We start from the raw sequence: 26,582 nt of genomic DNA, 5'->3' as shown, positions 1-26,582 counted from the left end.
AAGCGGAATTTTTTTTTTCTTTTTCCAAGAATAAATAAATAAATAAATAAATAAATAAATAAATAAATAAATAAATAAAAAATAATACTAGGAAAAAAAGACACGGCCAAAGCCAAAGTCAAAATTCTGTATCTTGGTCTCAAAACCACAAAATAAAGTTTATGTTTGAAAACATTTATAGTTGAATTCATGTCAATTTAAGTCATCTATTAGTATTTTGCAGATTTATGGAGTTTGGTTTCCAAACTAAAAGTTAATGTTGTATGATTTGAGAATCTATCTCTATAAACTAACTTTTAAAGATTTAAATTAAGATAAATTTTAGATGCTTAAGTTTTATGATAGTGTTATGCTCCTTAGATAAATATATGTAGCTTTTCCTTATACAAAACATTCAAAGGGAGAGATTTGTGTCACAACAAGAATATAACAGTCATTCAAATGTTATATGAGGTGGTCAGTACAGTTCTATATTCTTAAAATAATAACTTTTTTAAAAATTGATTTTATTGAGCTATACATTTATACAAGACTGGGAGCTATCCACACATCTGTTCTGTTCCCAGTCTTGAGTAGAGAAGCTTCTTATTTCACTGGGCACTAGCTAATGAAGAGACGTCTCACTATACAAAGTGTAAAAATAAGTGAGTGTGAGAATTGAGCTGGAGAGGGATATCTAGGTCTACTTATCACCCAAGGCTCAAGGAGCACTGCAGAAGAGAAGGTGAAAAAATGTAAAATTGAGAAGGTGTGGAAGAGCATTGTGAACTGCTTTCCTGTGGACGTGAGATAGCATCGCACACATGAATTCACAGCACCTGTGGCTATCTAACTAAGACCTGCATGATAGCAATACAGTTAAAAATTATAGCATTGCCTCTGGTGATATTTCATTGCAATCTAACAGATAAAGATTGCCTGAATATCAGAGTGTGGAGCTAGCCACTAGTTAACCATAGAAGCCGGGCAGTGATGGCACACACCCTTAATCCCAGCCCCCGTGAGACAAAGGCAGATGGATTTCTGTGAGTTCCAGGTCAGCCTGGGCTACACAAGATTAAATTAGTCTAAAAGAGACAGAGAGTCAAGAGATAGGAAGGAATATGGCTGGGTAGAGAGAGGAATATAAGGTGGGAGGAAGCAGGACTTAAGACATTCAGTCTGAAGAGTTGTAGAGATAGGATACCCCATTTGGTCTGAGGATTTTGTAGATGTAAAAACTAGTGGCTGACTGTTCTGCTTCTCTGATCTTTTAGCTTTCATCCCCTAGTATCTGACTCCAGGTTTTTATTACTAAGACCAATTAGAATCCATGCAACAATTCATGCAGCTGAAGTCACACCTGCAAATATGTAATGGTGTGGGAGGTCCTTCTGTCTATGTGTTGCTTTTATTGGTTAATGAATAAAGAAACTTCCTTGGCCTGTTGATAGGTCAGAACTTAGGTAGGCAGGAAAACCTAAACTGAATGCTGGGAGGAAGAAGGGCAGAGTCAGAAAGATGCCACGGAGCCACTGGAGATAGATGTGCTTGAACTTTGCTGATAGGCCATGACCTCATGGTGATGCACAGATTAATGGAGATGGGTTAAATTAAGATGTTAAGACTTAGCCAATAAAAAGCTAGAGCTAATGAGCCAAGCAGTGATATATATATATATATATATATATATATATATAAACACATATATATCGTGGATATTTTACCAAGCAGTGTTTTAATTAATACAATTTTTGTGTGATTATTTCAGTACTGGGCAGCCAGAACGAACAAGCAGCTCCTTGCAATGTAATAGGTTTCCTGTAACACGATAACAGGTTTCCTGTAAAGTGATAATAGGTTTCTCTGCACACATAGTAAGCCAGATCAAGCCGAATTAAAAAAGTAAAAGAACAGCAACTCCCAGGTGAGTTCTCCAGATCTAGAGATTGAGACAGAAATCACATGCCTGAACTAAAGCAGGGACTTATATAGGTTGTAGGCAATAGGTGATGATGTGCCTGCCACAAGCTGGGTTTGTGCCCAAGTATGGTCAAAGCCAAATGCTTTAGGCAGGGACTTGGGCTGCTGGCAGCTTCAGGGGATGAGCTGTCTTAGCTGTCAAGAATGTGGAACTGGGCTTTTTGGTGTCTTCCCTTTTTTGGAGATTCCCCGAGTGGGTGGAGTGGAGAGAGAGAGAGAGAGAGAGAGAGAGAGAGAGAGAGAGAGAGAGAGAGAAACAGAGAGGGAGAGAAAGACACACACACATGCAGAGATGGAGACAGAGACAGAGAGAGGGCTTTCTGGATCAAGCTGGAGTGAGCTGGAGGTTCGAACCAAAATCTTTTTGCTGGGTGAGTTGCCCCAGGCCTCTCTTCATACCATCTAGGCTCAGTTGGGAGCTGTACCTGTGTTTGTGATCTCTTGATGAGTCAACCAAGACTCTGGTGCTGCACCACCCTCCATGGCCAGACCTAGTGGGGATTCATACTCACATACTTTTGCTATTAGTGATTTTGCCACTCATACCTTGGTCCCTGCTGCCTTTCCACCATCAACATTCAATCAATAAGAAATCAACATCATAAGCAGATCCATAACAAATAAGAAAATTGAAACAGTAATAAAAGCCTTCCAATGTAAAAATTCCAATATAAATTTAGAGGCATTTACAGCAGGATTCTACCAGATTTTCACAGAACTACATTAAATATACTTGTCAAATTATTCCAAGAAATAGAAACAAAGAATTTACTTCTAAGCTCATTCTATGAAGCCACTATTACTCATGTGCCTAATTCAGGCAAATATGTAACAAATAGAGAAATGTTGTAGACTGGTTTCTGTCGATGTGATTGGCACCATGAACAAAGGCAACTTGGGGTGGAAAGAGTTAATTTGGCTTAGAAATTAGTCTATCATCAAGGAAAGCTACAACAGGAGCTTGAGCAGGAATCTGGAGACAGGAACTAAAACAGAGACCATGGAGGAATGCTGCTTACTGGTTTGCTATCAGGATCATATTAAATTACTTTACTAGTATACCCAGACTTATTTGCTCAGAGATGGCAGAGTTCCTAGTAAGCTAAGCCCTCTTATCTCAATTAGAAATCCAGAAGATGCCACACAGACATATCCACAGGCCAAGCTGAAGGAGGCAATTCCTTACCTGAGGTCTTTTTTTCTCAGGTGTGTCAAACTGACAGTCAGTGTTAGCCATCACAAGAACTATAGGTCAATATCCCCATAAACATGGATTCAAATTCTCAATAAAACACATTCAAACTGAATACAAATATCCAAAGATCCATCATCACTTTCAAGTTGATTTTTATTAAAAAATGAAGGTCAAACTATGTATGATGTGCCCTAAAATCCCTCCAAAACCATGGTCAAACTGGCTGGAGAAGAAGTTTGTTGTACTTGCTTGGCAGGCATAGAGTCCTGGGTTTTATTCCCTAACCCCGCAAAACCTGGTGTAGGAGTTCAAAGCTGTAATCCCAACACCAGGGTGGTAGTGGCAGTAGGATTAGAAATTCAAGCTCACCCTTGGATGCATAGGTAGTTGGAGGCTATCTTATAAAACATGAGGCCCTGTCTCAAATAATGTTGAAATAGGAGCGGCGGCAGGGCTGCGTCCCCGGCACCCGGCCGCCCGCATGGTTAGTTTATGCCCAGAAATAATTACACGGAAACTGTATTCTTTCAAACACTGCCTGGCCCGGCTAGTTCCAGCTTCTTATTGGCTAGCTCTTACATATTGTTCTAACCCATTTCTAATATTCTGTGTAGCCCACGAGCTGGCTTACCAGGAAGGATCTTAACCTGCATCTGTCTGGCGTGGGAGCATCATGGCGACTCTTTCACTAAGCTTCTTTCTCCCAGAATTCTCTTCTGTCTACTCCGCCTACCTAATTTTCTGTCCTATGAGGGCCGAGGCAGTTTCTTTATTATAATTAACCAATGTCCTTCCCCCATCAAAATAAATGTGATGAAAAAGAATTTGACAAGATAGTAAATTATTTCCTGCATAGTCCTTTCTTGGCAACATTAAGAATTTAGCAATTATTCAAAAGTCAGTTTCTAGACTATGTGTATCACAGTTTCTAGAGGGAAGGCTGAACTAATCATAAATCACTGCAAAAAGGATTTCCTTTGTTGCTTTTGACTGCAGAGAGCCACCCGAAAGGAAACCACTCTTAGATGAGCTGCATTTGATTCCTCATAGTTTCCAAAATATTCAAACACAGCTACCAGAGAACAGTCTCTCATAGGCTGTAAAGTAGTAGTTATTTTTTTCAGCACAGAATTCTACCAGATATTTATTATTTATTTATTTATTTATTTATTTATTTATTTATTTATTTATTATGTACACTGTGTTCAGCCTCCATGTATGCCTGCAGGTCAGAAGATAGCACCAGATCTCATTACAGGTGGTTGTGAGCCACCATGTGGTTGCTGGGAATTGAACTCAGGACCTCCGGAAGAGCAGTCAGTGCTCTTAACCACTGAGCCTTCTCTTTAGCCCCAGTAGTAGTTATTTTTAAAGAAACCATTTTTACCATGTCAGCATCATCATCTAGGTTGTAAGACATTTAAGTCTAATAACTAATAACCGAGTTTCAGAAAGACTAAGCTACATACTACATTAGCAGGTTAATTCTACGTGAGGTCTTACTTTATAGTCACTAGGAAAGTCATGTTATGAAGTGTTAATAGAATTGGAACACTCTAAGGAAATATTGGCTGGGGTAGTCGTTTCCCTGTTGAGGATGAGACTAAACAGCCGAGCTCCACGTGACAGCATCCACGGGGCGTGTCTGAAATAGGGAATTTCTTTGACAAGAGTTAACAAATCAGGCTGTGTCTGGGAAATGTCGATTAGCAAGTCATCAAAAGAGACAGGTAGAAGGAAGAAGGATTAGGCACAGAAAATATGTAAAGAGGAAATAGAACTAGGTGGAGCTGCACAGCTCTGGGTAAGGCAGTGTGGAAAAGCAAAGCCAAGCAAACGAAAAGCCTACCTGGTAAAACAAACAGTACCTGCCTGTAGTTAATAGTCAAACAGCACCTGCCTGTAGTTAATAGTCAAACAGTACCTGCCTGTGGTTAATTGTAACGAGAACAAACATCCACATATTCATAGGGAATAGCTAATCTGTCAGGTATGTCCCAGCTACAGCTGAGATGGAGAACACACACTGAACAAATAATTGCAGTAGTCTTAAGTTTGAAGTGACACTATGTGCGTGTTACATATCTTCCTTCAAACAGGCGACCACATGGCATTATACCTTTCTGAGATCTGAAAGATCTGCATATTGTTTAGGTTAAGCATGGGTGTGAAAACCTAGCTACAACTAGCTGTTCTATCTTCATGGTTTAAGACAGTATATTTTGTGTTTTTTTTCCTCTGATTGCTTGATTTTTATGCAAAAAAACCCACTAAATAATCGTCATCTTATAGAAGATAGATACTTGACATGTGTTGGAAAAATTTAACATCATTTAGTGGTGGAAAGATAAACAGAAAAGAGAGCCAACAATCATAGATTTATAGCATCAGGATTACTGAAGCTGACAGCACAGTGCTCCCTTCTGCATTTATTAAATCTGTAAATGACATAATAGGATACATTTAACTATGCATATACATCTTTATATATCTGTTCCCATGATGCTCTCATGATTTACAAAAATATAATAAAAGCACATCTAATATTTTATAATGTACTTTTATTTTTTAAAATGCTGTCCTTCTTTTCTTTGGTCTCAGGAACCTGAGAACAGAAACAAGGCTTAATTTTTAATTTTTCCACAGTGATAGCTTCATTAGCTGACAAAGTATTAAATCTGTTTCTTTTTTTTTATTTATTAAAGATTTCTGCCTCCTCCCCGCCACCACCTCCCATTTCCCTCCCCCTCCCCCGATCAAGTCTCCCTCCCTCCTCACTTAAGATCATGCTCAACTTCCTTAAATCTCTGTTTCTAAAGAGACCAAGCATTGACGTATTTCTTCTTTGAAACATTTAAATCCTCTGTGTTCTAAAATAACAGGCTATTAACACATAAATTATAAATCATGTCTGAACTGAATGAAAGCCAGGAAGGTTTAGAATACGTAGCATCTAACCTGAACCGTCTTCCCTCTCAAAGACCTGGTGCAGCCTCCCAGTGACCTTGGCGTCCACAGATGGTGGCCCTTATGACAATCTTGGGAGTAACACTGAGCTCCTGATTTATTTTCTGACTTATTCCTTTAGTTCAAAAAATTGAAAAGAAACAGAAATATTGAATTTCTTCTAGGGAATTTTCTTATCTACTTACCATTTTACTCCACGATCATAGTTTTCTGTCAGTTGGCACCAAAGTCTACAAAGAACTTGAGTCTGAAGCCTCCTGATAGGCTGTGTTACCAAGTATAGCACTGTGAACAAGATTGCAGGGCTTGATGCCAACACTCAGTGGCAGAGCTTGTCTGGAGGGTTTGGGATTGGCTGGTTGTATTGCTAAGTAAACAAGTTCAAGCTTTGGGGGCCACTATTCTCCTTGGCAGACACCTGCTTCTGATTATTAAGATAGTACTGGTAAGTAACAAGGGAACAACCACAAACGACTCTTCTCATGACAAGCTCTTTATGTGGGATCTGGGATTCAAACTCAGGTCTTCATGTTTGTAAGGCAGGCACTCTTGCCTACTGAGCCATCTACCCATCCCCCATCCTAAGAGTTTTCTGGGTTGGTGGGACAAGGGCAGGAACAGTCAAACTGTGCCTTTAGAAGCTTTCGGGTGTTTCTGAAGTTTAGATAGTGTTGCTGCCGCTGAGTTTAACATACTGCTTTACAGAGATAAACAAGCATCCATTCTATGTTAAAGTAGGACACTCTATTACAAACATTGGAATTGAGCTGGTCCCCACGCACACTGACTGGTGTTGCGTTTGTAAATTTGAATAACCTTAGCCACCCTGTAAGACATAGAGGAAATTCCTGTTCATCTCATTTGAACAATTGTTGCAGTCAGCTCAAGCTTCCACAACAAAGGACTACAGACAAGAGTTTGAAGTTCAGTATGGAGGAACTATTCGAATTGCTTTCTGATGAATTCCCCTGGGTCATAGAGAGTGGTTCATTAATTAATAATATAATTAATATAGTCTCTTTATTTTTAAAAAGTCTTGTTTTACCTTAATGATCGATTTATTTTACATATGGTATATTTTTTAAATTACATAATTTAATTTATTATTTATTATACCATTATATTATTTTATTATATATTACACTATATATATATATATAATTAATTATATATAAACTCCTTAGCTCTTTATTAACCACCCAAAAGTGTAGTGTAGTAAACTCTCTTGCGGGGGGGGGCTCCCTCTCCTCCCGCAGACCACCTCCTCTTCTCCTCCCCTGCCAGTTGTGGTGACACAGGCCAGTAGGATTTGCTGAAGGAGCGCAGGGGGCAAAAGAGGAAGAAACAAAGGCACCTGGGTATTTTATCTGTTTTTCTGTGGCCCCAGGGGGACACACCCTAAACAGAAGGTGATTGGCTAAAGTCCCCCATCATACTATTATAATTATGCTAACTGGACATAGCATTAAACTGCCCAATAAATTTATATCTCTTCATTCACAGTTTGATATAGCTCTCCAATCCCATCAAAAAAGTTTCTTTGTGCAGTGGATGGTTGTTAATACAGAAACACACAATTATTCAAAGTGTGGAGAATAATTGACTGCAGAATGTTTAACCACAAAAGGGACATCTACATCACATTTCTTCCCTAAGGCTCAGGGACCATCATGGAAGGGGGACCAGAAAGATTGTAAGAGCCAGAGATCAGGGAAGATTAAACAAAGCAGCATCATTTGGACATGAAAGGACTGCTATAGTCAAGAATTCATAAAAGTTCTGGTCTCCAGCATACAAGATCAAGACAATCAGCACTCTATCACAGAGTGAGAAGGGGTTCATGAACCCCCATCCTTAACTGGGGAGCAATTGGTAGTTTATGGAGAGTCAGTTTTCTTTAAGGATCTGGCTTCTGGGATAACAGCCACATTCTAGTGGGTGTTCCCAGAAATATGTGCACAACACAAACTAAATCCAATGGATTATAAAATAAAAAAAAATGACACCTAGTCGTTCATATGGTGATGAGGTTGTTCTGGAAGGACTTAAGGTTAATATAAAAGAATTACATCGTATGAAAATCTCAAAGAATTAGGAGGAATGTTTTTAAATGTTTTATTTTTGATATTATAAAGTAGTTATTGGAAAAATTTCCAAATATGTTGTTAAGTGTCCGAAGTATTATCTGCTAGTTACTGTGGTGGTTCAAGCTTATTACCACTAAGTCCATTGTAGGAATACATTTCAGAAGCATCTACTTTTGGAACACTTGATATTGATGTCAAAGATATTTTATATTTGTAGTTTATAGTCACTAAGGTGTTGGCAAGAAAATCTCACATTTTAATAATATTTTACTATTCTACATACAAACTGTGATTATGAAAATAATTCTATTATATACTTTCTTAATCTTTTTGCCTCAAAAATTATATATATATATACATAAATTGTATCATTTATAATTTGTCACAGAAAGTACTTACAGTTGATTTTTTTTTTTTTTTTTTAGTATTTGGGGGGGTAGGGACTGGGTCTCAGTCATGATGTTTCCTTTTAAAAGAGCCCTGGCTCTCTCTCTCTCTCTCTCTCTCGCCCACCTCCCATTTTTTCCTCTCTATCCTTTTCTCTCTCTGCTTCTTTGTCTCTGTCTCTGCCTCTCTCTCAGTTCCCTGTTCTCTTTTTTATGTTCCCTTCTATGTTAATTAAAAGATTAAAAAAACCTCCACGTGAGCTTTGTCGCATGGCATCTTTCTCTCTCATGCTGCATTTTTTGTTTACAACATACTCTACAAATGGTCACCCCACCCCATCTCAGTTGTCACTTTCTACTTGACCATCCATTTTATTTATTTTCTTTTAGCATGGCTACATATCTCGTATTAAAGTATACATTCACTATTTTACATTTGTTGATCTTTCCCATTGGTGCATAAGAGTGCGAGAACAGCGCTTTCGTCACACCCATTCATATATTACAATTTCTGGGAACAATATGAAAGTCCAGGAAGTATGTAAAATATTTATTAAATTAATAAGCAGATAGAGAAGTATGTTCTTTAAGACATCAAAAATTGTCACAATAATCAAGATATGTATACTACAAATACCTACATGACGCCCCTAGATTTGTAGGAACTCAGTGTGCCATTCAAAGACTTAAAATACATTCATCTAGCAAAACAACTCTCAGATAACTCATTAGTTCATTTCATTTTCTATGCAAAGAATCATAAAAGTGAAATGCTTTGTTACTTTAAATCTACTCACCTGTAATATCAGCCCTACAAAAGGCTACAAAATTGACTATTCCTATGAGACTCTATAAATTTAAAGTGCATTTCAAATGATTTATGGTCTCATAGGACTGTTTAATCTTAAACGAGATAACTTAGAGTTGAGTCATTTGTCAGGATGCTCAGATAGACTTGCTAGTTTCTCTGGGGAGAGTTTCTGTGCTGAAAGGATGGATAGCTCCTGAGTCACATCACTGACTCACCAACCAGTGTGTGCTGGTGCTTTGGGGTGGGTCTTTGTGATGACCAAGGTATGCCCATTGTTTTTATTCTAAGTATTCTCCTCAAAGACAATCTTTGTTATTTCCTTGAAGCTGAAGATCCTCAGTTGTTACCACACCTGTTAAACAAGTTTCTCTTTAATGGCATTCTGCAACTGTACCCACCCTTAAAATCTCAAGTATCCTCATAGCTAGCACATTTACCTGAGAACCACTATCAACACATAGGGAGTTCAGAAGTTTCCTCTGTATCAACACCAGCAATCGCTGCATCAGCACACTATGTATAGGTAAGTGATCATTTGCCTTCCTAAAATTCTGACAAGGTCGAATTTCTTCTCAGTTGAATCCCACTTTGAGGACTGTGGCAAAATAATTGTGGTGCAGTGAAAGGAATAGCAGGTAGAGAAATTTTATCATTTGCAATATTTTCTGAGAGTTATCCATAGGTTATAGATTAGATGAAAAAACAATAACAATCTGTTTTAGAACTTTGTGAATAAGACATGAGTTCATACCAGCAGTTCTTATGGTAAGATACATCTTATATTCCATATCATCCTGAAGTGTCTCTTATAAGATTTTCTGAAAGAGTGTGTGGTTGGATATTGGAAACTGGCTAACACTGGAATGCTTGAGATGGTGCCTTGTTATTGTTAGCATTTATTTAATTAGTCATGCTAGATTATAGTCTGTAATGTCCTTGAGTTATGTGTGAAAGAGAACTTAAACTCAGAAAAAAATCTTAACAGTGGATACAAAGTAATCAAGGCAGAATACGGATAGAAAATAAACTGTAAAGCCCTGTAGTAATTTCAGTGGGTAAAATCAATGAGTAGAGAGCTATTTCAATTTTTTTCCTTTCAAACAAAAGGCTAAATCAACACTAAGATATTTTGTTGGGCAAAATAAAAAACAGAAGTAAATTTTTTATGTTTTTTTTTCAGAATTTAAGTTATAAAGACAAGATGAGATAGAAAATTTAAATGTCTCCATATTGTACAGAGACCTGTTCTGAACAGTTTTCTAAACAAAACTAATCAAAAAAGAAACATAAATATGAATCCCTAATTAAGAGATAATTAGAAAAGTACTAATTTATAAAAATTCATGAAAGACAGACAAACAAAGGGTGTGGAGGGAGACAAAACCTCTTCAGTGAGAAACACTTTGGGGGAGCTGAGTGCTTGTGAGCTGAGGTAATCTCTGAAAATCAACAATGTTTTGGGTCAGGAAACAGGCACATTTCTTAAAGATGTATACTTTTAAGGGGCACCAAGCATTCAGAATGGAAAATTCAAAAGATATATAAAAAGCTTGTGATAACTTAATCGTGGTTAGTCTGGAAACAAATATCTTACCTTGGAAAGAGAAATTCTAACTTTGTGCAACAGTCTCACACTGATCCAGTTTCACAACCTCTATTCTCCCTGCATGTGGATGCTTGCTAACTTCCTATCCACAGTGGTTCTTTAGTTAATCACCAACATGACATATCTGGTGTGTACTGGACATTTGTAAGTCCTTAATAATCCTTGTTTAAAAAACATATTTTCATCCTCAAATGATCTTCTCTAGGCTTTATTTTCTGTTGACAGAGGTTTCTGTCATGCCCGGTCCAGCAGCCATTCAGTTCCAAAGAAACACTCAGAGGTTTACATTAATTATAAACTGGTTGACCTATTAGCTCAGGCTGTCTTATTCACTTTCATATCTTACATATTAACCCATAATTGTTGTCTGTGTTAGCCACTTGGCTTGGTACCTTTTATCATTCTCATCTTGCTTCCTCTATGTCTAGGTGACAACTGCAGACTGACTTTTCCTTTTCCCAGAATTCTTCAGTTCTGGTCGCCCCACCTATACTTCCTGCTTGGCTGCTGGCCAATCAGCATTTTATTAAACCTATACAAGTGATCAATCTTTACAGGGTATAAGACCATTGTCCCACAGTAATTTCTACTCCCATTTAAAACATATCTCCCCAATATTATATAGTTTTCAAGTTGTAGCAAATATTTTTAATCTGTAATCTTTCTCAAATTCTTCATTTTCTTTCCCTTCTTGTTATCATCACTCAGGCTCCCATTGTTCCATTCCCATGGATTTTTATAATTTCTATTCTGGCTAACCTTATCTGTCATTTTTCTCTTCTTTCAACTATGGTTATACATACGGCCTCCTAGTATTTTTTTCCTACGTACTATATGTTCTCTTTTCTTTAAATTTTTTTATTATATTTTACTTATTTAGTATGTGTGTATGTGCAGTTTTATACATGCATTTCATGATACATAAGTGAGTGGCCTCCTCCAAGAGAAGATTAGAAAACAAAATGCAAGGTGGAATTCTTTCCTTCCACCATCCAGGTTTCTGAAGCCAAACTCAAGCCATGGGGCTCAGCAGCACTGAGTCGTCTTGCTGATCTCCTTCCCCCTTTTCTCCTATGTCTTTTAATACCTCTGCACCTGATCATGGGGGTTGATAGGTGGCAAGAGAAAAGTAATACAGATCTGAAACATTTGAGTGTTTTCTGACATATTTTTCATGTCCTTCATTTGCAGACCAGTCATAAATTCCCACAAATCTTTCCCACGGTGGGTAATCATCCTTGGTGTGCTTGGCGTGCTGGCAGTCCTTGGGATAACAATTGGACTCTTAGTTCACTTTCTGGCAGTAGGTTAGTACACAGTTGTATTAATTTCTTTTTGCTGTGATTTTATTTCAATTTCTGTAAGATACAAAGAAGTAATTGCCACCCATGAATAATCTCCATCTATAGCAGCAATGGGGACTGGTGTGGAAGGAACTTCTGTATATGTGCTGCTCTTATTGTTTAGTGAATAAAGAAGCTGCTTTAGCTTGTGATAGGGCAGAGTAGAGCTAGGCAGGGAAAACTAAACTGAATGCTGGGAAAAAAAAGGCGGAGTCACAGAGAAGCCAGGAAACTGCCAAGCACCAGCCAGAACCTGCCAGTAGGCCACAGTTTCTTGGTAAAATATAAAATAATAGAAATGGGTTAATTCTAGATGTAAGAGCTAGCTAGCAATATGCTTAAGCTATTGGTAGATGCTACAAATTGAGACTCGGGGGTTCGAGCCCCATGTTGGTGCCAATTTGTAGTTAGCAGCTGCTTGTTTGTTCCCTGCTGCCCAGACCACAAAATAATCACACAGAAACTATATTGTTTGCAATAATGTTTGGCCAATAGCTTAAGCATATTTCTAGCTAGCTCTTACATCTAGAATCAATTTATTTTCATTATTTTATATTTTACTATGAGGCTTGTGGCCTACTAGCAAGGTTCCGGCTAGCAGTTTGAGTCTTTCTCCTCTGGCGGCTCCATGGCATCTCTGAGACTCTGCCTTCTTTCTCCCAGCATTCAGTTTAGTTTTCCCCACTTAGCTCTACTATGCCTTATCACAGGCTAAGGCAGCTTCTTTATTCATTAATCAATAAAAGCAACACAAATACAGAAGGACTTCTTACACCAGGGGACCTTGGATCCTGCAAGAAAGCATCTCTAACATTTTCAAATGTTGTACTACAGAATCACTTCACATACACATAGGCACAAGAATGAATATAAATTTAGACACAGATGAGCAGATGATTGATAAACAAGCAAAAAAATATTCTATATGTGGTATATTTATGTTCCTTTGTAATTAAAGTATTATGGCATGTGAAGAAGAAAACTCAAGAGATATTGACATTTCAGCTACTTGTTTATTTAAAAAGGTAATATAGAAATTCTTCTAAATAGATTAAAATATTATACATTTTTTATTAAAATAGAATTATATAACTTTACCCCTTCCCTTTCCACCCTTCAACCTCTCCTAGTCAGCTTTTCTTTAGCCCTTCCCATGTACCCTACTTTGATAGCCTCTTTTCTTTGATTATTATTGTTATACACATGTGTATGTATGTGTGTGTATATATAAATATATAAACACAACCCGCTGAGTCTATTTTTGTTGGTGGTATGTATATGGTTTCAGGATTGACCTTTGTGTAGTGAATAAACAACAAAAGCATTTAACTTTGGAAAGGCTAATTCTCCCTCTCCAACTGTCATTATTTTTGCTGCCAAGAGATGGAGATCCATAAACTTTCCCCTCGATCAATATACCCATGGATACTGCCATTGTTCCAGTCTTGTTTATGCAGCCATTTTTCTTTCCTTTTATTGCAAATAAATTTTTCATGCAATATATTCTGTTTATATTAAAACAAATAGACATCTAATAAATACTAGTAAAATGCAATGAATAAATAAACAAATAAAATAAACAAGAAAAAGAGCCAAAAAGAAAGCAAAAAGATATAGATAGATGCAGAGACACACATGCTCACACACAGAAACAGGAGTCACAATATCTATATAAAGGCTCTGTAAGATTAAAAAGACAAAACCTTGACTTAACACTGTGAGACTAGGAGGGTCCAAAGATGCTATTGAGTTCATTTTGTGTTTGCCATCTACCCCTGGGCATGGGCCTGACCTTAAGAGTGCTGTTTCTCCAGTGATATTCCCTTGGAGAAAACTAAACTTTCATTCACAAGTAGTTATCAACTGGAGACAGCTTCTGGGTTAGTGATAGAAGCAAATGTCTGCTTCTCCTTACAGCTCTAGGACTCCATTGTATGTAGACCGGTGAAGATTATATATGCGGTCATTCCTAAGACTGTTTCATAGCAAACTCTCTGATATTCTGGGCCTTACAACCTTTTCATACCCTATTCCATGATATTTTCTGAGCCACAGATGCAGAAACTCTGGTATAGATGTATACATTCAGTCTGACCTTTCCATGGTCTGCTGATCTCTTCATTGTACTCAAATGTAGTTTTCTGTGATGGTTTCCATTTTTTTGTAAAGAGATACTTCTTTGATGGGGGCATCATAGCTATGCTTGTTTGATATCTGTAATTGCCTGTGTTGTATACTGTGTTGTATCTTAAGATTTGGAGCCAGGTACTGCAGATGAGAGAGAACATGTGACCTTTGTTCTCCTAGATCTGTCTGGGCTCCTTCACTCAATATATTTCCTAGCTCTATCCCTTTATCTGAACATTTCACAATCTCCTTTTTTTAACTGATAGCTGAATAGTATGCCACGTGCACATACACCATGTTTTCATTATCCTTTCATCTGGGGGAGGTCAGTTAGGTTTTTTCCATTTCCTACCTATTGTGATACAGTGGTGGACACTGCTGAGCAAGTTCCTGTGGAGTAGGATGCCGAGTCCTTTGGGCATATGCCAAGGAGTGGTCAAGCTTAGGCCATGTGGTAGATTTATTTTTATTTTTATTTTTGAGACTTTTCCTTACTGATTTCCAGAGCTGCTGGGCCATTTTGCATCGCCATCAAAGGATTTTCCTTTACAGCTTCACCAGCATTTGCTGTCAGATATTTTTTTTGCTCTTTACCATTCTTACTGGGGATTGTCTTTTTTAAAATAGCAAATGTCTTTTGACTTTATCTATATAATATATAAGATAGGATGTATATCCATTAGATTGGTATCTATGGAAATTGATGAAGGGAATATGACCTATTGGTTATAGGCCTTCAATTCAGATGATTGAGTTTTTATTGTTTTCTCTTCTTAATAGATTTATAACATTATGCAAATTATATAATTACAGTAAGACTATATTTATTTTGAAAAATTAGTGTGCTCCTTAACATTTTTCTGTAATACCATCTGGTTGTAATACTTAATGAATGGTAATGTTAAAAATCTATAATCTGACAACTGGTTACTCTAAACAGAAGCAATTATTGTATATACTTCTTTTTGTTTCAATTAAGATGCTCTCCTAGGGCTGGGGGATTGCCCAGGTGGTAAGAAACTTGTCTCCCATTATGAATACTGGGGTTCAGACTCCAAAACCCAAAGAAAGCCAGATCCAGCAGTACACATCTGTAATTATAGTACTCATGTGGAAATATGGGAGGTGGATACAGGAGAATCCTTGGAACCTTGCAGGTCAGCTAGTTAGGCATACACAGTAGCAAGCAAGAGAGACCCTGTCTCAAACAACATAGAAGTAAGGACTGATATCTGAGGTTGTCCTCTGACTTTCACACATGTGCAGTGGCACTTATATGTCCCAACTCACAGACACAAACCTACACACATGCAAACACATATCATTCACGTGTGCATGCACACACAAATAATAAAAATTTTATTCTTCTTTGTATTTTTTCTATCATCTATCTATCTATCATCTATCTACATCTACCTATCTGCTTTTTATTACTGTTTTAAAAACACTTCCTACAATAAATATTTTAACTACTTAGTTGTGCCAGAAATATTCACAAAGGGCTCTCAATATCTAATGAACATAATGCATCCTGCTATTCAATCTGTGTCTTGATTTGAAGTACTTTTAATTTAAATACTTCTTGGATCATTTTTATCTCACAGAAAACAAGATCTACTACTATCGAGGTAGCTTTAAAGTGCTGAATATTCCATATGACAGAAATTATGAGAGGGAGACATCACCAGAAAGTAACTACCTCAGTAAAATCCTCGAGACTAAAGTAAGCTAGATTTTCTTGTATTTGATAAATGTTTGAAGTATAAACATATTATTGAAATTTGATGTTTAACTCTGTGTTTTTCTGAACAGATGGTTGACGCCTTTCAAAATTCTAACATTTACAGACAATATATCAACTCTCAGATAATCACATTGATGTAAGTAACTATCATTAATCATCAGAAAAGAGATAAAGCCATCATAATATTATACTTCAAGAGCTCCAGATAAAAAGAATCTAAAACCTTCTGATACGTCACAGTTATTGCCAACAATGATAAGTATCAACATACCTATTGACGTAATTGTTAAATATAAAACCAATGCAAACATTGAGCTTATATAGTTGAGGTTATTAGATTTAAGGGAATATATTGATGCTTAAATTATTAGACTTATCCTTCTCATTTCCTAAGTATTTGTATCAACAAACCATTAGATGGCCTCTAAGTCAAATGTTTGATCCAAAATTGTTGGTTTTATTAATGAGTATCAGAAATATAGATTTTATAATTCTTCATTTTCAAGTCTTTCTACCTGAAAACCAGTCAAACATTGCTTGAAGTGTTCTTAGGGCTCTTCTTAGGTGGGGTAGAAGAAATCACACCTATTTCAGGCTTTGATGTCGCAAAAGGCTTGCACACACCATTAAAAAATGCAGTGTTCCCTACACGTGGGCTTAGACTAGCCAAGAGTAGCAAGGGGAGCATTAGAACAGGCACTGGACAACCTGTGCCCAGATTTTATAATTGAATAGCCCCAGAGCCTTAAGAGAGTTACATTACCATGTTAACCTCTCTGTCTAATGAAATATCAATAGTAATAGCTTTCTTGTCTTCATAATAATAGATTTAATGTAAAGTAATAGAGGTGACAAAATATGCAACAATAAATGTAACAACAAGTACCTGTGACATTGCACTAATCAATACATACTAGTTAATATCATTTTTCGTGGTTAGTCTGTGATATAGCTCTCCTCATATCTGCTTGATGAAAAGTTCAGTTTGATGATGAAATAGAAATAAAAGTACTTTAATGTCCAGTTTTACATCAATTCTTCCATGAATGTTCCTTTAATCCTTTAAGTAAAAATCCCACGTATTTCCTCTAGGTATCCATGGCAAAGATAAATCTTTACTGTTTTTGCATCAGTTCTTACAGGCCTCTCCACATATGCCTTTTCTATCATAAAAGTCAGAAAAAATTCCTTGAGGGTAGGAACTGTTCCTTAGTCATCACTCAATGGAATTCAGCAGAGTTGCACATTTATAGCAATCACTCAATAAATGATTGATGAGTACATTAATAAGTCTCCGTTCTTCTGTGATCATCTTTCCTTGGTATCTTAGTCTAGTCCTGCTTCTGAAAGATATATAAAATTGCAAGTCACCAAAATGCATAGCATAGCTGTATATATTGAGTGGACACACACATGTAGGCATGTGGCAGACTGAAAACTTCACCTGAAGTTATGTGACTGCACCAACCCATAAAGAGGGGGCAAAAATCAAGATTGGAAAGATTAGAGGAGGAGGTGTTGGTTTTAACACTGTATGAAAGCTTTAAATTCTTTCCAGTCCTGACAGCAACAGCGTGACAGCCAATATATGGCTGGTGTTCAAGGATCCCAGGTCAAACAAGGAAAACACAAGAAGGAGAATCGAAAGCATATTACGTCAGATGCTGGAGAACCAATCAGGATCCTTGACTACAGATCCAGGGTCTCTGAAGCTCATGGGTACGCTGATCTATTGGATGAGAGCAGTGTCACTGTATCATTTTGTAAACACCAACTACAAAGTTGATCTTTAGTATAATTTTAAAGGCATGCCATCTTAGAGCAGAGTGATTTTCATTCGTTTATTCATTTCCTAGTAATGCTACAATTTGTAGTTGCTTAGAACAAGGAGGGTTGGCTTTTCATTCTACAGTAGATACTAACACACTTAGTAAACATTTTGAGTGATGGTGTGTTTTGTTTTTATTTTCTTGATGTATGAAAATTAACATTAGATTTGTAATTCAAATACTTGTTTATTTTTAGAATCTGTATTTATATACTAACATGAATCAGATTCACCTATGAAGCTTACTCTTTTTGCAAGAGAAGATAGTCCCAATTTTTGGCATTGGATGATACAGACTATAGCTCCAGTTAATGAAAATATAATTTCTCAAATGGGATTCTGGATGCTGAATTACTGTTGGATCCCTCTGGTCTGTAGAACATGCTATCTCCATTGCCCAATTTAAATTTACTGTGGACTTTTTGCTCTATTTCAGAAATCAATAAGGTTGATGCTGAAAAGATTATCAACAACCGTAAGTTCAAATCCCTTTCCAGTTAAATATGAGGTAATCAAAACCACACAATCAACATTACAACAGGGTGCAACAGTATTTTACATAATAACTTACTCAATCTTCAGAACACATCTAAAGTAGGGTATGATTACAATTCTATCTTCGAGATGATGGTATTGAAGCACAAAGATTGCCTGGATTCACCCAACTTGTAAAAGTAGCTTGTAAATGTAAATTCATCCAGCCAGCAGTAGAGTCCCAAAATTAACCATGACCTTGCCTTCCACAACTTACGTATTTTCCAAGGATTAGTGTCACTATGTGAGACTCCTGGGGCTGCTGGTGATTCCTCTATGGATGATTCTATTCCTATCCTGTGCTGGATGGTGACAGTATCACAGATAAGCAAACCAGAAGAGCTGAAAACCCAGCTCACCTTCTCTGCACTGAACTGTTAATATCTTCCTATCTTCAATGAAACCAAATCAATGTGTTCTGAAGGCTGCGGAAGACGACCAAGAATGTCAGCAACCTACGACAGGATCAAGGGAGGCTCCACTGCTCAGAAAGGAGAATGGCCATGGCAAGCAAGTCTCAGAGTGAATGGCAGACACTACTGTGGGGCATCACTGATTGGTGCAAGGTTCCTGCTGACAGCAGCTCATTGCCTTCAAAAGTAAGTTCAAGGTGTTCTCTAATGTTGGAGAAACCCAAAAATCCCGACAGTCCTTATCTTAGGCAAATTGTCTTCCATCCTCACTGGTGTCCAGGTTTGAAAAACAGATTGCAGGTAAGCCTAACTCATTTTTACCTACTTTTACCAGTAAAATAGAAAGAGTCGTCATATTTTTATGGATTTTTGTGCCGTTCAACTTTATTTTCTTTCACGAGACTTATTTCTCATCACTTTATACTTCAGATCCCAAACCACTTGCAGTTGCTAAAATATCACATCGTATCTCTTTTCTCCCTCTACACATCACATAGCTACCCAAGCCTTTTGGTCATTTAGGCAAATATGAATGAGTCTAAAATGCTATTTTCTCTAACACTAGAAATTTCCTTCCTCTTAATCATTCAGATTTATATTCCCAGGTTTATTGATCTCATTTATTACAGGCATAAATATTAAGCATTTATAATTATCTGTGTGTACTTACAACTTGCATTTAATTTAAGCTTCTTTTAGGCAAGGACTATATCCCCATATCTAGTGTGCTGTGAAGAGATTCAAGCAAGAAGTTCTAAAAATGAATTTAAAAAAAAATCAGATTATATGGGGCTTGAGGGGTGGATCAGCAGTTAAGAGCACTTGCTGAGGACCTGAGTTGCACCCACACGGTCACTCCCAATTGCCCATAGTTACAGTTACAGAGGATCCAATAACCTCTTCTCATCTCCAAGGGTTCCAGGTATGTTTGTGGTACACAGACATACATATAAGCAAAGTATTCATACACATCAAAACAAATCAGAAAAAAATGAAAAAAAATCAGCCTGCATCACTGCAATGGGCTATCATGCAAGGAAATATTGATGCCATAAAAACAAATTTAAGATACAAATTTTCTACTATATGCTATAAAATACAGGATTTATGTCATTTTAAAATAAATACAAAAATATGTGTCTTTTGTTTCCTTAGGACAAAAAATCCAGAAAACTTAACCGTTAGCTTTGGCACTAAAGTGACTCCACCCTACATGCAGCATCACGTTCAAGAAGTTATTATCCATGAAAACTATGTTAAGGGGGAGCATCATGATGATATTGCGGTTGTCGTGCTCACTGAGAACGTCGTATTCAAGAACGATGTACATCGGGTTTGCCTTCCGGAAGCCACGCAGATTTTCCCACCGGGGGAAGGGGTCGTTGTTACAGGCTGGGGAGCACTTTCGCACAACGGTGAGTCCAATGGCAGCACACAGCCCAAGATACAGGGGCAATGTGAGCATGTAACAATCTAAGCACAGCGTGTTAGGCAACCTTTTATCTCTGGATGCACAATCCCTTCAGGTCGTCTCTCAGGGAATATTACACAGGATCTTACAGGCCGCTTTGGTTTGAAACATTCAAAGGTGACCACTTTAGGAGTAGAAACTCTCTGTCCTATAGAAACGTTTCTGGACCAATGATGTAAGAAGGAAAAAAAAAAATTGACAACAGGTGAAAGGTGTTTCTAGTGAATATTTTGAATACTTTTTTGTTAATTTGAGAGAGAAAAGTGTGAATGTGTGTGCTTGCACGCGTGTGTGTTTATCCTAACAAAAGGCAAGTGTCCAGGCTGGTCAGGTCTTTGGCACCTGTTTGCTGACCATGTTAATCATGCTGGCTTCCTTTAGGTGAATCCCCATTGCTACTTCAGAAAGCATCTGTTAAAATTATTGACACCAACACTTGCAATGCCGAAGAAGCTTACAATGGCAGGATAGAGGACACAATGCTCTGTGCTGGTTACATGGAAGGCAATATCGATGCTTGCCAGGTAAGACTGGAAATTATTCACAAGGACCACATAATGTATAAACAACTGTTATCATGCTCTGAAGAGCATCATTATGGAGATCATTCCGTTCTTCATTTAGTAGTGCTTTGATAGCCCTGTTGGTGACCGTCTAAAGTAATGGCTTCCTATACGCAGCACAAGTTTATAAGTGTACAATAAACACTGGTGATAGATTTTCTCCGGGTTGAGTTCTGTCCTAGGTCCTTCACAAATATTAATTTAATTCTCACCGTAACTGTATAATGTAAGAATTGTTATTCTCATTTCATAGATAAGGAAATATATGTAGAGGGACATTAAGTACCTTATATTTTCAGGAAATAGAGGTAAAGCGACATTAAATACCTTCTATTGTCACAAAGCTACTAGGTGGGAAAATTGTGCACAATTTTGGTTGTCCTAAATCACAATACATCCTTTTAACCACAGATCAGAAAAAAAAACAAGTCTCAGAGATATTTAAATATTGTCAGGCCATCCCCAAATTACTCTTATTTTCTTATCTCCCTCATGGCTAGAGCCATGTCTTTTTTTTCAGATACAAAACTTTGAATTTCAAGCATACTCAAATGAATTTCCTAAAAACTTTCTCCAGAACTAGTTTGTAACTACTCAGATCATACTTTTAAATTCTTGTATTCACAAAAGTAAATCAGAGAATAATTGATCAGTATTAATTGAGGTAAAGGGTGTATAGGGATTTATATCATATGCCTCTCCATGATCTTGATGATGCATCAGTAATTCACACTTCATCCAGAACATAGTTGTGTATAGCTAAACTGTCTGAGATGAACCTGTCAAAATAATAGATGCTCTTTGCTTTATTTAGGGTGACTCTGGAGGACCACTAGTTCACCCCAATTCTCGAGATATTTGGTACCTTGTTGGGATAGTGAGCTGGGGACATGAATGTGGCAGAATCAACAAGCCAGGGGTCTATACGAGAGTGACTGCCTACCGTGACTGGATTGCCTCCAAGACTGGTATCTAGTAGGAAATCAGCTACTAGTACTGAATGCAGAGCGTTGTTGCCTGATACTTGTGACTATTATTTAACGTTCGTTTCTTTATTTTTTCCATTTTGTGTCTTTGCATGTGTGTTAATGTGTATCTGTGCTCATGTATTCATGTACACACTCATGTATGTGTACTCAATTTGATATTAAGAACCACCCTAATAATTTCACCATATTCAGTGAGACAGGCTCTTGGTCAAACCAAGAGCTCTTAAATACACTCTGTCTTACTAGTGAGGTTGCTTGTGGGATCCCTGCCTTGGTATTCCGGGGATGGAAGAACAGAAGGTGTCTATGCTTACCAGGTATTTATATGCATCCTGGGGATGCCAATTCCTGCCCTTAAGCTTCCATGGCAAGTGCTTAATCCCTGAGCAAACCCTCAGCTCTCTTTCAAACATTATTATTTTATGTGTATGGATGTTTTCCCCTGCACTGAATGCATGCCTAGAGGTCAGAAGTGGGTGCTGTATCCTCTGGGACTGGAGTTACAGATTTTTGTGCGTCATCCTGCGGGTGCTTGGAATTGAACCCTGGTCATCTAGAGCAGCAGCCAGGGCTCTTAACCATGGAGCCACCGTCATCTAATGTTTCCCATGCTCTTTAAATGTGTATAATGGCTATTTTGAAAGAGTTGTAGCCCTAAGGGAATATTTATAAACTTTTAGGAAAACTCAACAAAACAAAATAAGAAATCTTGAGTTTGTTGGTCTAGGAAGCTGTTAGTCAAAAAGTACTCCCACCTAAATACTGTTAAAATGCTCTCTGTTTCCTGGCTTGTCAGCCTACATTACTGCTATTTCACCACGACATTGGATTATCATGTGGACTTGTAGAACTATGGGAGCATGTCTTTGACTGGTGATTTATCAGACTGCATAATGAGAGACCGGTGTCTCCCAAAGATCGGGTTGGAAAATGCTGGATCTACTTTCATGTCAGAGCTTTGTGGAAGGCTGTGGTTATGACCTTAACTAGTCTGAAAAGAAGGTATTGAATTACAGCCTCTTTTTACTGAGGCATTCACCACAATCATTGTTAAGTTTTTCACCACCAGAGAGAAAAAGTACATTTTAAGTACAGAAATTCTTCAGCATAGATACAAATTTCTGGAGAAATTCTCTATGTGTAATATATTTTTAAACCATCCAAAATCAATAAAAATGTATGCTATATCCTAATTAAAACAACTGAAAATGAAGACTTTTTTATTCATTAACAGTTGACTTGAGTGTGTGTTTACTTAGTAGTTCTGTTATTAAGTAGACTAGTTCATCTTTCCTCTTGTGGAAGCGAGGGAGGGCAGTATTTCTAGTCCCACTTGAACGTGAACACACTACCCTAGGAGGGACTTCTCCAGTCTTCTGGGCTTGGTAACGTGGTCATTCATCTTCCTGATGAATTTCAGCTCCTTATTAATCTAAGAAGTGACTCTTTAAAAAACTGCAGAGACGGGTGTCAAAGCCTCAGATTCCAGGACATACGGACACTAAAGACTGCTTCAGGCTCATCTCCAGAGCTGTTGATCCCCAGAGAGCTACTCTTCCCAATGGGGTTAATCAGATTTAACATTCCAGGCATTCAAGTATTTCTTAGTCAATTCTAAAGAGTGATTTTTACAAGATTTTAAAATTTTACTTAAGATTCAAAACTTAGACTGGATTTAGAAAAGAAAAACTCTTCTCCCTCCCTCCCTCCCTTCTTTCTTTCTTTCTTTCTTTCTTTCTTTCTTTCTTTCTTTCTTTCTTTCTTTCTTTCTTTCTTTCTTTCTTTCTTGTTGAAATATTGGCTAAGCAAGTGCTTCCACTATGCTTGTATATTCCTGATCCCATAAGAGAAAGTATTTTACTGATTTTTTTTTAATCCTAAATAGTGGTTTTATGAATGTGCATATTTTTTTCGGTACAGGATTACAGGTGTGTGCCATCACACCCAGGATATAAATTTACTTTTAAGTGGTAATTTTCATTCTCATATGTCATACATAATTCCAGTTCCTTAAACTGTTCAAAGACCAGTTCTCTTAAAGTAGCTTTGGTATATAAATTTTCAAATGGTTATCTTGATATTTAGTATATGTCATAATTATAACCACATCCTATTATTCACTGTCAGCATAACAGTAAATTAAACAACAATGTTTAAGAACTGTTGAGTTATTGCTGTGTTTCAAGGAACAGTTCTAAAACCCTATCCCAGTTAATGGTCTGTCTATAAAGGAAGCTGTTGCCATAACTTTGCAGGTAAAGCCTTCCCCAAAGGTACAAAATAATGTCCATCTTGTCTTATGCCAATCAGTCACAGAATCCTGGTAAGGAAGCAGCTCTTACAAGAATGTTGAACAGTTCACACCTTTTGTGTATTTTTTGTTTTGGTCTGATTTTTATTTTTGTTTGTTTGTTTGCTTACTTGATTTCTTAAAAGAGTGAAAGTTTCTTATAGCTTTGGGTAATGCCTAATACTGTCAAGAAATCTATACTTGGAAATGACACCCCCCCATGTCTGTGGAACATTGTATCTTCGTCTGTGTCCACATGGAAATGCCCCATGTCTGTGGAGTCTTAAATTAGTTTGTGTGAGAAAAGCCAGGCCACTGTGGGTAGCACTATTCCCTAGGCAAGGAGCCACAAACTATGTAGGAATAAATAAACACAAGGAGTATAGGTAAGCAAGTTAGCACATATTTATTCATTTTTCTGCGCTCTGGACTGTGGAGGTGATGTGAACAGCTGTTTAAAGTTCCTGCCTGGCTTTCCCACAATCCTTCACTGAGACTCTGTTCAGAGGATTCTAGGTGGTGTTTAAGTTAATGATTAAAGGTAGCCACCTCACTGTTGTTCTGAAATGTTATTTTCTCAGAATGCCTTGATACATTCAAACCGGCTGATCATCTCAAGGATCTTGGAAAAAAAAAACAATGTTTCTAAATTCTCTGGGATTATGAGGACCCGAAGAGAGATTTACATAGATCTAATCTACATGGGAAGTAGTAAAAGACAAGATCTCCTGAGTAAATTGGGAGCATGGGGATCTTGGGGAAGGGTTGAAGGGGGGAGGGGAAAAGCAGGGAGGGGAGCAGAGAAAAATGTAGAGCTCAATAAAAAATCAATTAAAAAAAAGAAAAAAACGTTTCTTTTAAGTTTTCTTTAAAAAAACTACCTATTGACAGTAAACTGAATATTAAAAATGAAAAACATTTAAAAGTTCACTTAAACAGGACTGAAAAATACCACAGGGATTATGGATGTTTGAAAAGTCCCTTTTCTTAGATCTAACCTAGTTCCTTAGGACAAATCCCTGGCACTAAATTCATATTTCAAGTGTGGAAAGAACAAAATGTATCCACATAATAAACAGTAGGGAGATCTGGGAACCAACCAAGATGATAAGTCATGAGAATCACAGCACATTTTCAGAACAAATAAATTTAAAGTGGATTTCACTGGGGGACGATGGTCAGTGTCTAGTATTAGTACTTTACTAAAGTAAGTAAGAAAGAGAAGGGAGAAGTAATGTGTCAAAAGGAGAAGCATACAGCTATTTTTATATTTGTGCCATTATTTCAATAATAAAGCTATAGCTTTGCCCTTTGGCATGCCTCTCCTCTATATAAATGTGAGTTAGACTAGAAGGGAAGAAGCATAGTTTATTTTTTAATGAAGTTTATTTTGAAGCTTATCCTAGTGATATTACTATTAATGATTTTTATCAGGATATTAATTATTTTCTTCAGGCTGCTGTATTTTCCACAATGAGAATGGTTACTTTATAACAAAAAGTCTTTGGTATACAATGATATGAGTAAATGGCACACTTCTTAAGCCACAGTTCAGCTAACAAGAGCTGTTCCTGAAGATGATGAACCATCCATACTGACGGGGTCATGTGGATAGAATCACACATGAAACATGTTTGAACATTTTTTTTTGTATCAAATGATTTGGGAAAAACTCTTTTATTCCACAGCAAGACAGAAGACTGTAAAAGTGTAAAAGAATCTCTTTAAATGTTAGTGTATGATAGACCTGTTAGCATTTCTTGCTTTCTACAAATATATTAGTGAAATTGGTATTAATTGAGTTTTTATAAGATAGATTATATATTAAATTATAAAAATATAAGTAATATACAAATAAATGTGTTAGTCTGGGTTATTTTTTACATGTACAGTATCATGTTTGTTTAAACATTAAACCTTTAATTATTCTGGCTCCAGGCTTCAGGCATCAGGTCTTTTCTTGTACAAGCCGAACACACCCAAGTTTCATCATTTTCTACGCCAGAGGGCGCTGCAACCCAAGTATGAGGATTTAGGTCTTCTCTAGGAATATCAAACTTCTGTTCTAAACTTGAAAACTGTGATAGTGTTTCCCCAAGATCCCCCAATCCTCCCCTGAGCAGGGAAGCACATATCTTAGTTAAGGGAGCCACCTTAGTGTTGGCAAGAGACTTGAACCTAGAGTGGCTCCCAGGAGCCCAAGGCGATGTCCCCAGTTAGTCCCTTGGGAAGCTGAGGATAGGGAACCTGAAATGACCCTATCCTA

The 26,582-nt window shown here is 37.2% G+C and overlaps 1 protein-coding gene across 1 annotated transcript; it reads left to right on the top strand.

Moving 5' to 3' along the window:
• Window positions 1-9,741: 9,741 nt before the first annotated feature.
• On the top strand, window positions 9,742-23,239 carry LOC126506199 (transmembrane protease serine 11B-like protein). Its single transcript, XM_050149571.1, has 10 exons — window positions 9,742-9,931; window positions 12,206-12,321; window positions 16,089-16,207; window positions 16,297-16,364; window positions 17,787-17,947; window positions 18,493-18,531; window positions 19,015-19,189; window positions 20,159-20,418; window positions 20,856-20,998; window positions 21,852-23,239. Exons 1-10 carry the CDS (start codon window positions 9,924-9,926, stop codon window positions 22,011-22,013), a joined length of 1,251 nt encoding a protein of 416 aa, XP_050005528.1. The 5' UTR covers window positions 9,742-9,923; the 3' UTR covers window positions 22,014-23,239.
• The last annotated feature ends 3,343 nt before the right edge of the window (window positions 23,240-26,582 follow it).

The sequence above is a fragment of the Alexandromys fortis genome, unplaced genomic scaffold, assembly GCF_014885135.2.
Source record: "Alexandromys fortis isolate MF-2015 unplaced genomic scaffold, M_Fortis_MF-2015_v1.1 scaffold_0, whole genome shotgun sequence".
Taxonomy (NCBI): domain Eukaryota; kingdom Metazoa; phylum Chordata; class Mammalia; order Rodentia; family Cricetidae; genus Alexandromys; species Alexandromys fortis.
The sequence above is the reverse complement of the archived record's forward strand: the minus strand, read 5'-3'. Positions and strand labels throughout refer to the sequence as shown.

Excerpts from the sequence above, each read along its gene's own strand:
- LOC126506199 (XM_050149571.1), top strand. Across the intron at positions 12,322-16,088 it reads AGTTCACTTTCTGGCAGTAG|AAAACAAGATCTACTACTAT; the intron begins GTTAGTACACAG and ends TTTATCTCACAG. Across the intron at positions 16,365-17,786 it reads TCTCAGATAATCACATTGAT|TCCTGACAGCAACAGCGTGA; the intron begins GTAAGTAACTAT and ends AATTCTTTCCAG.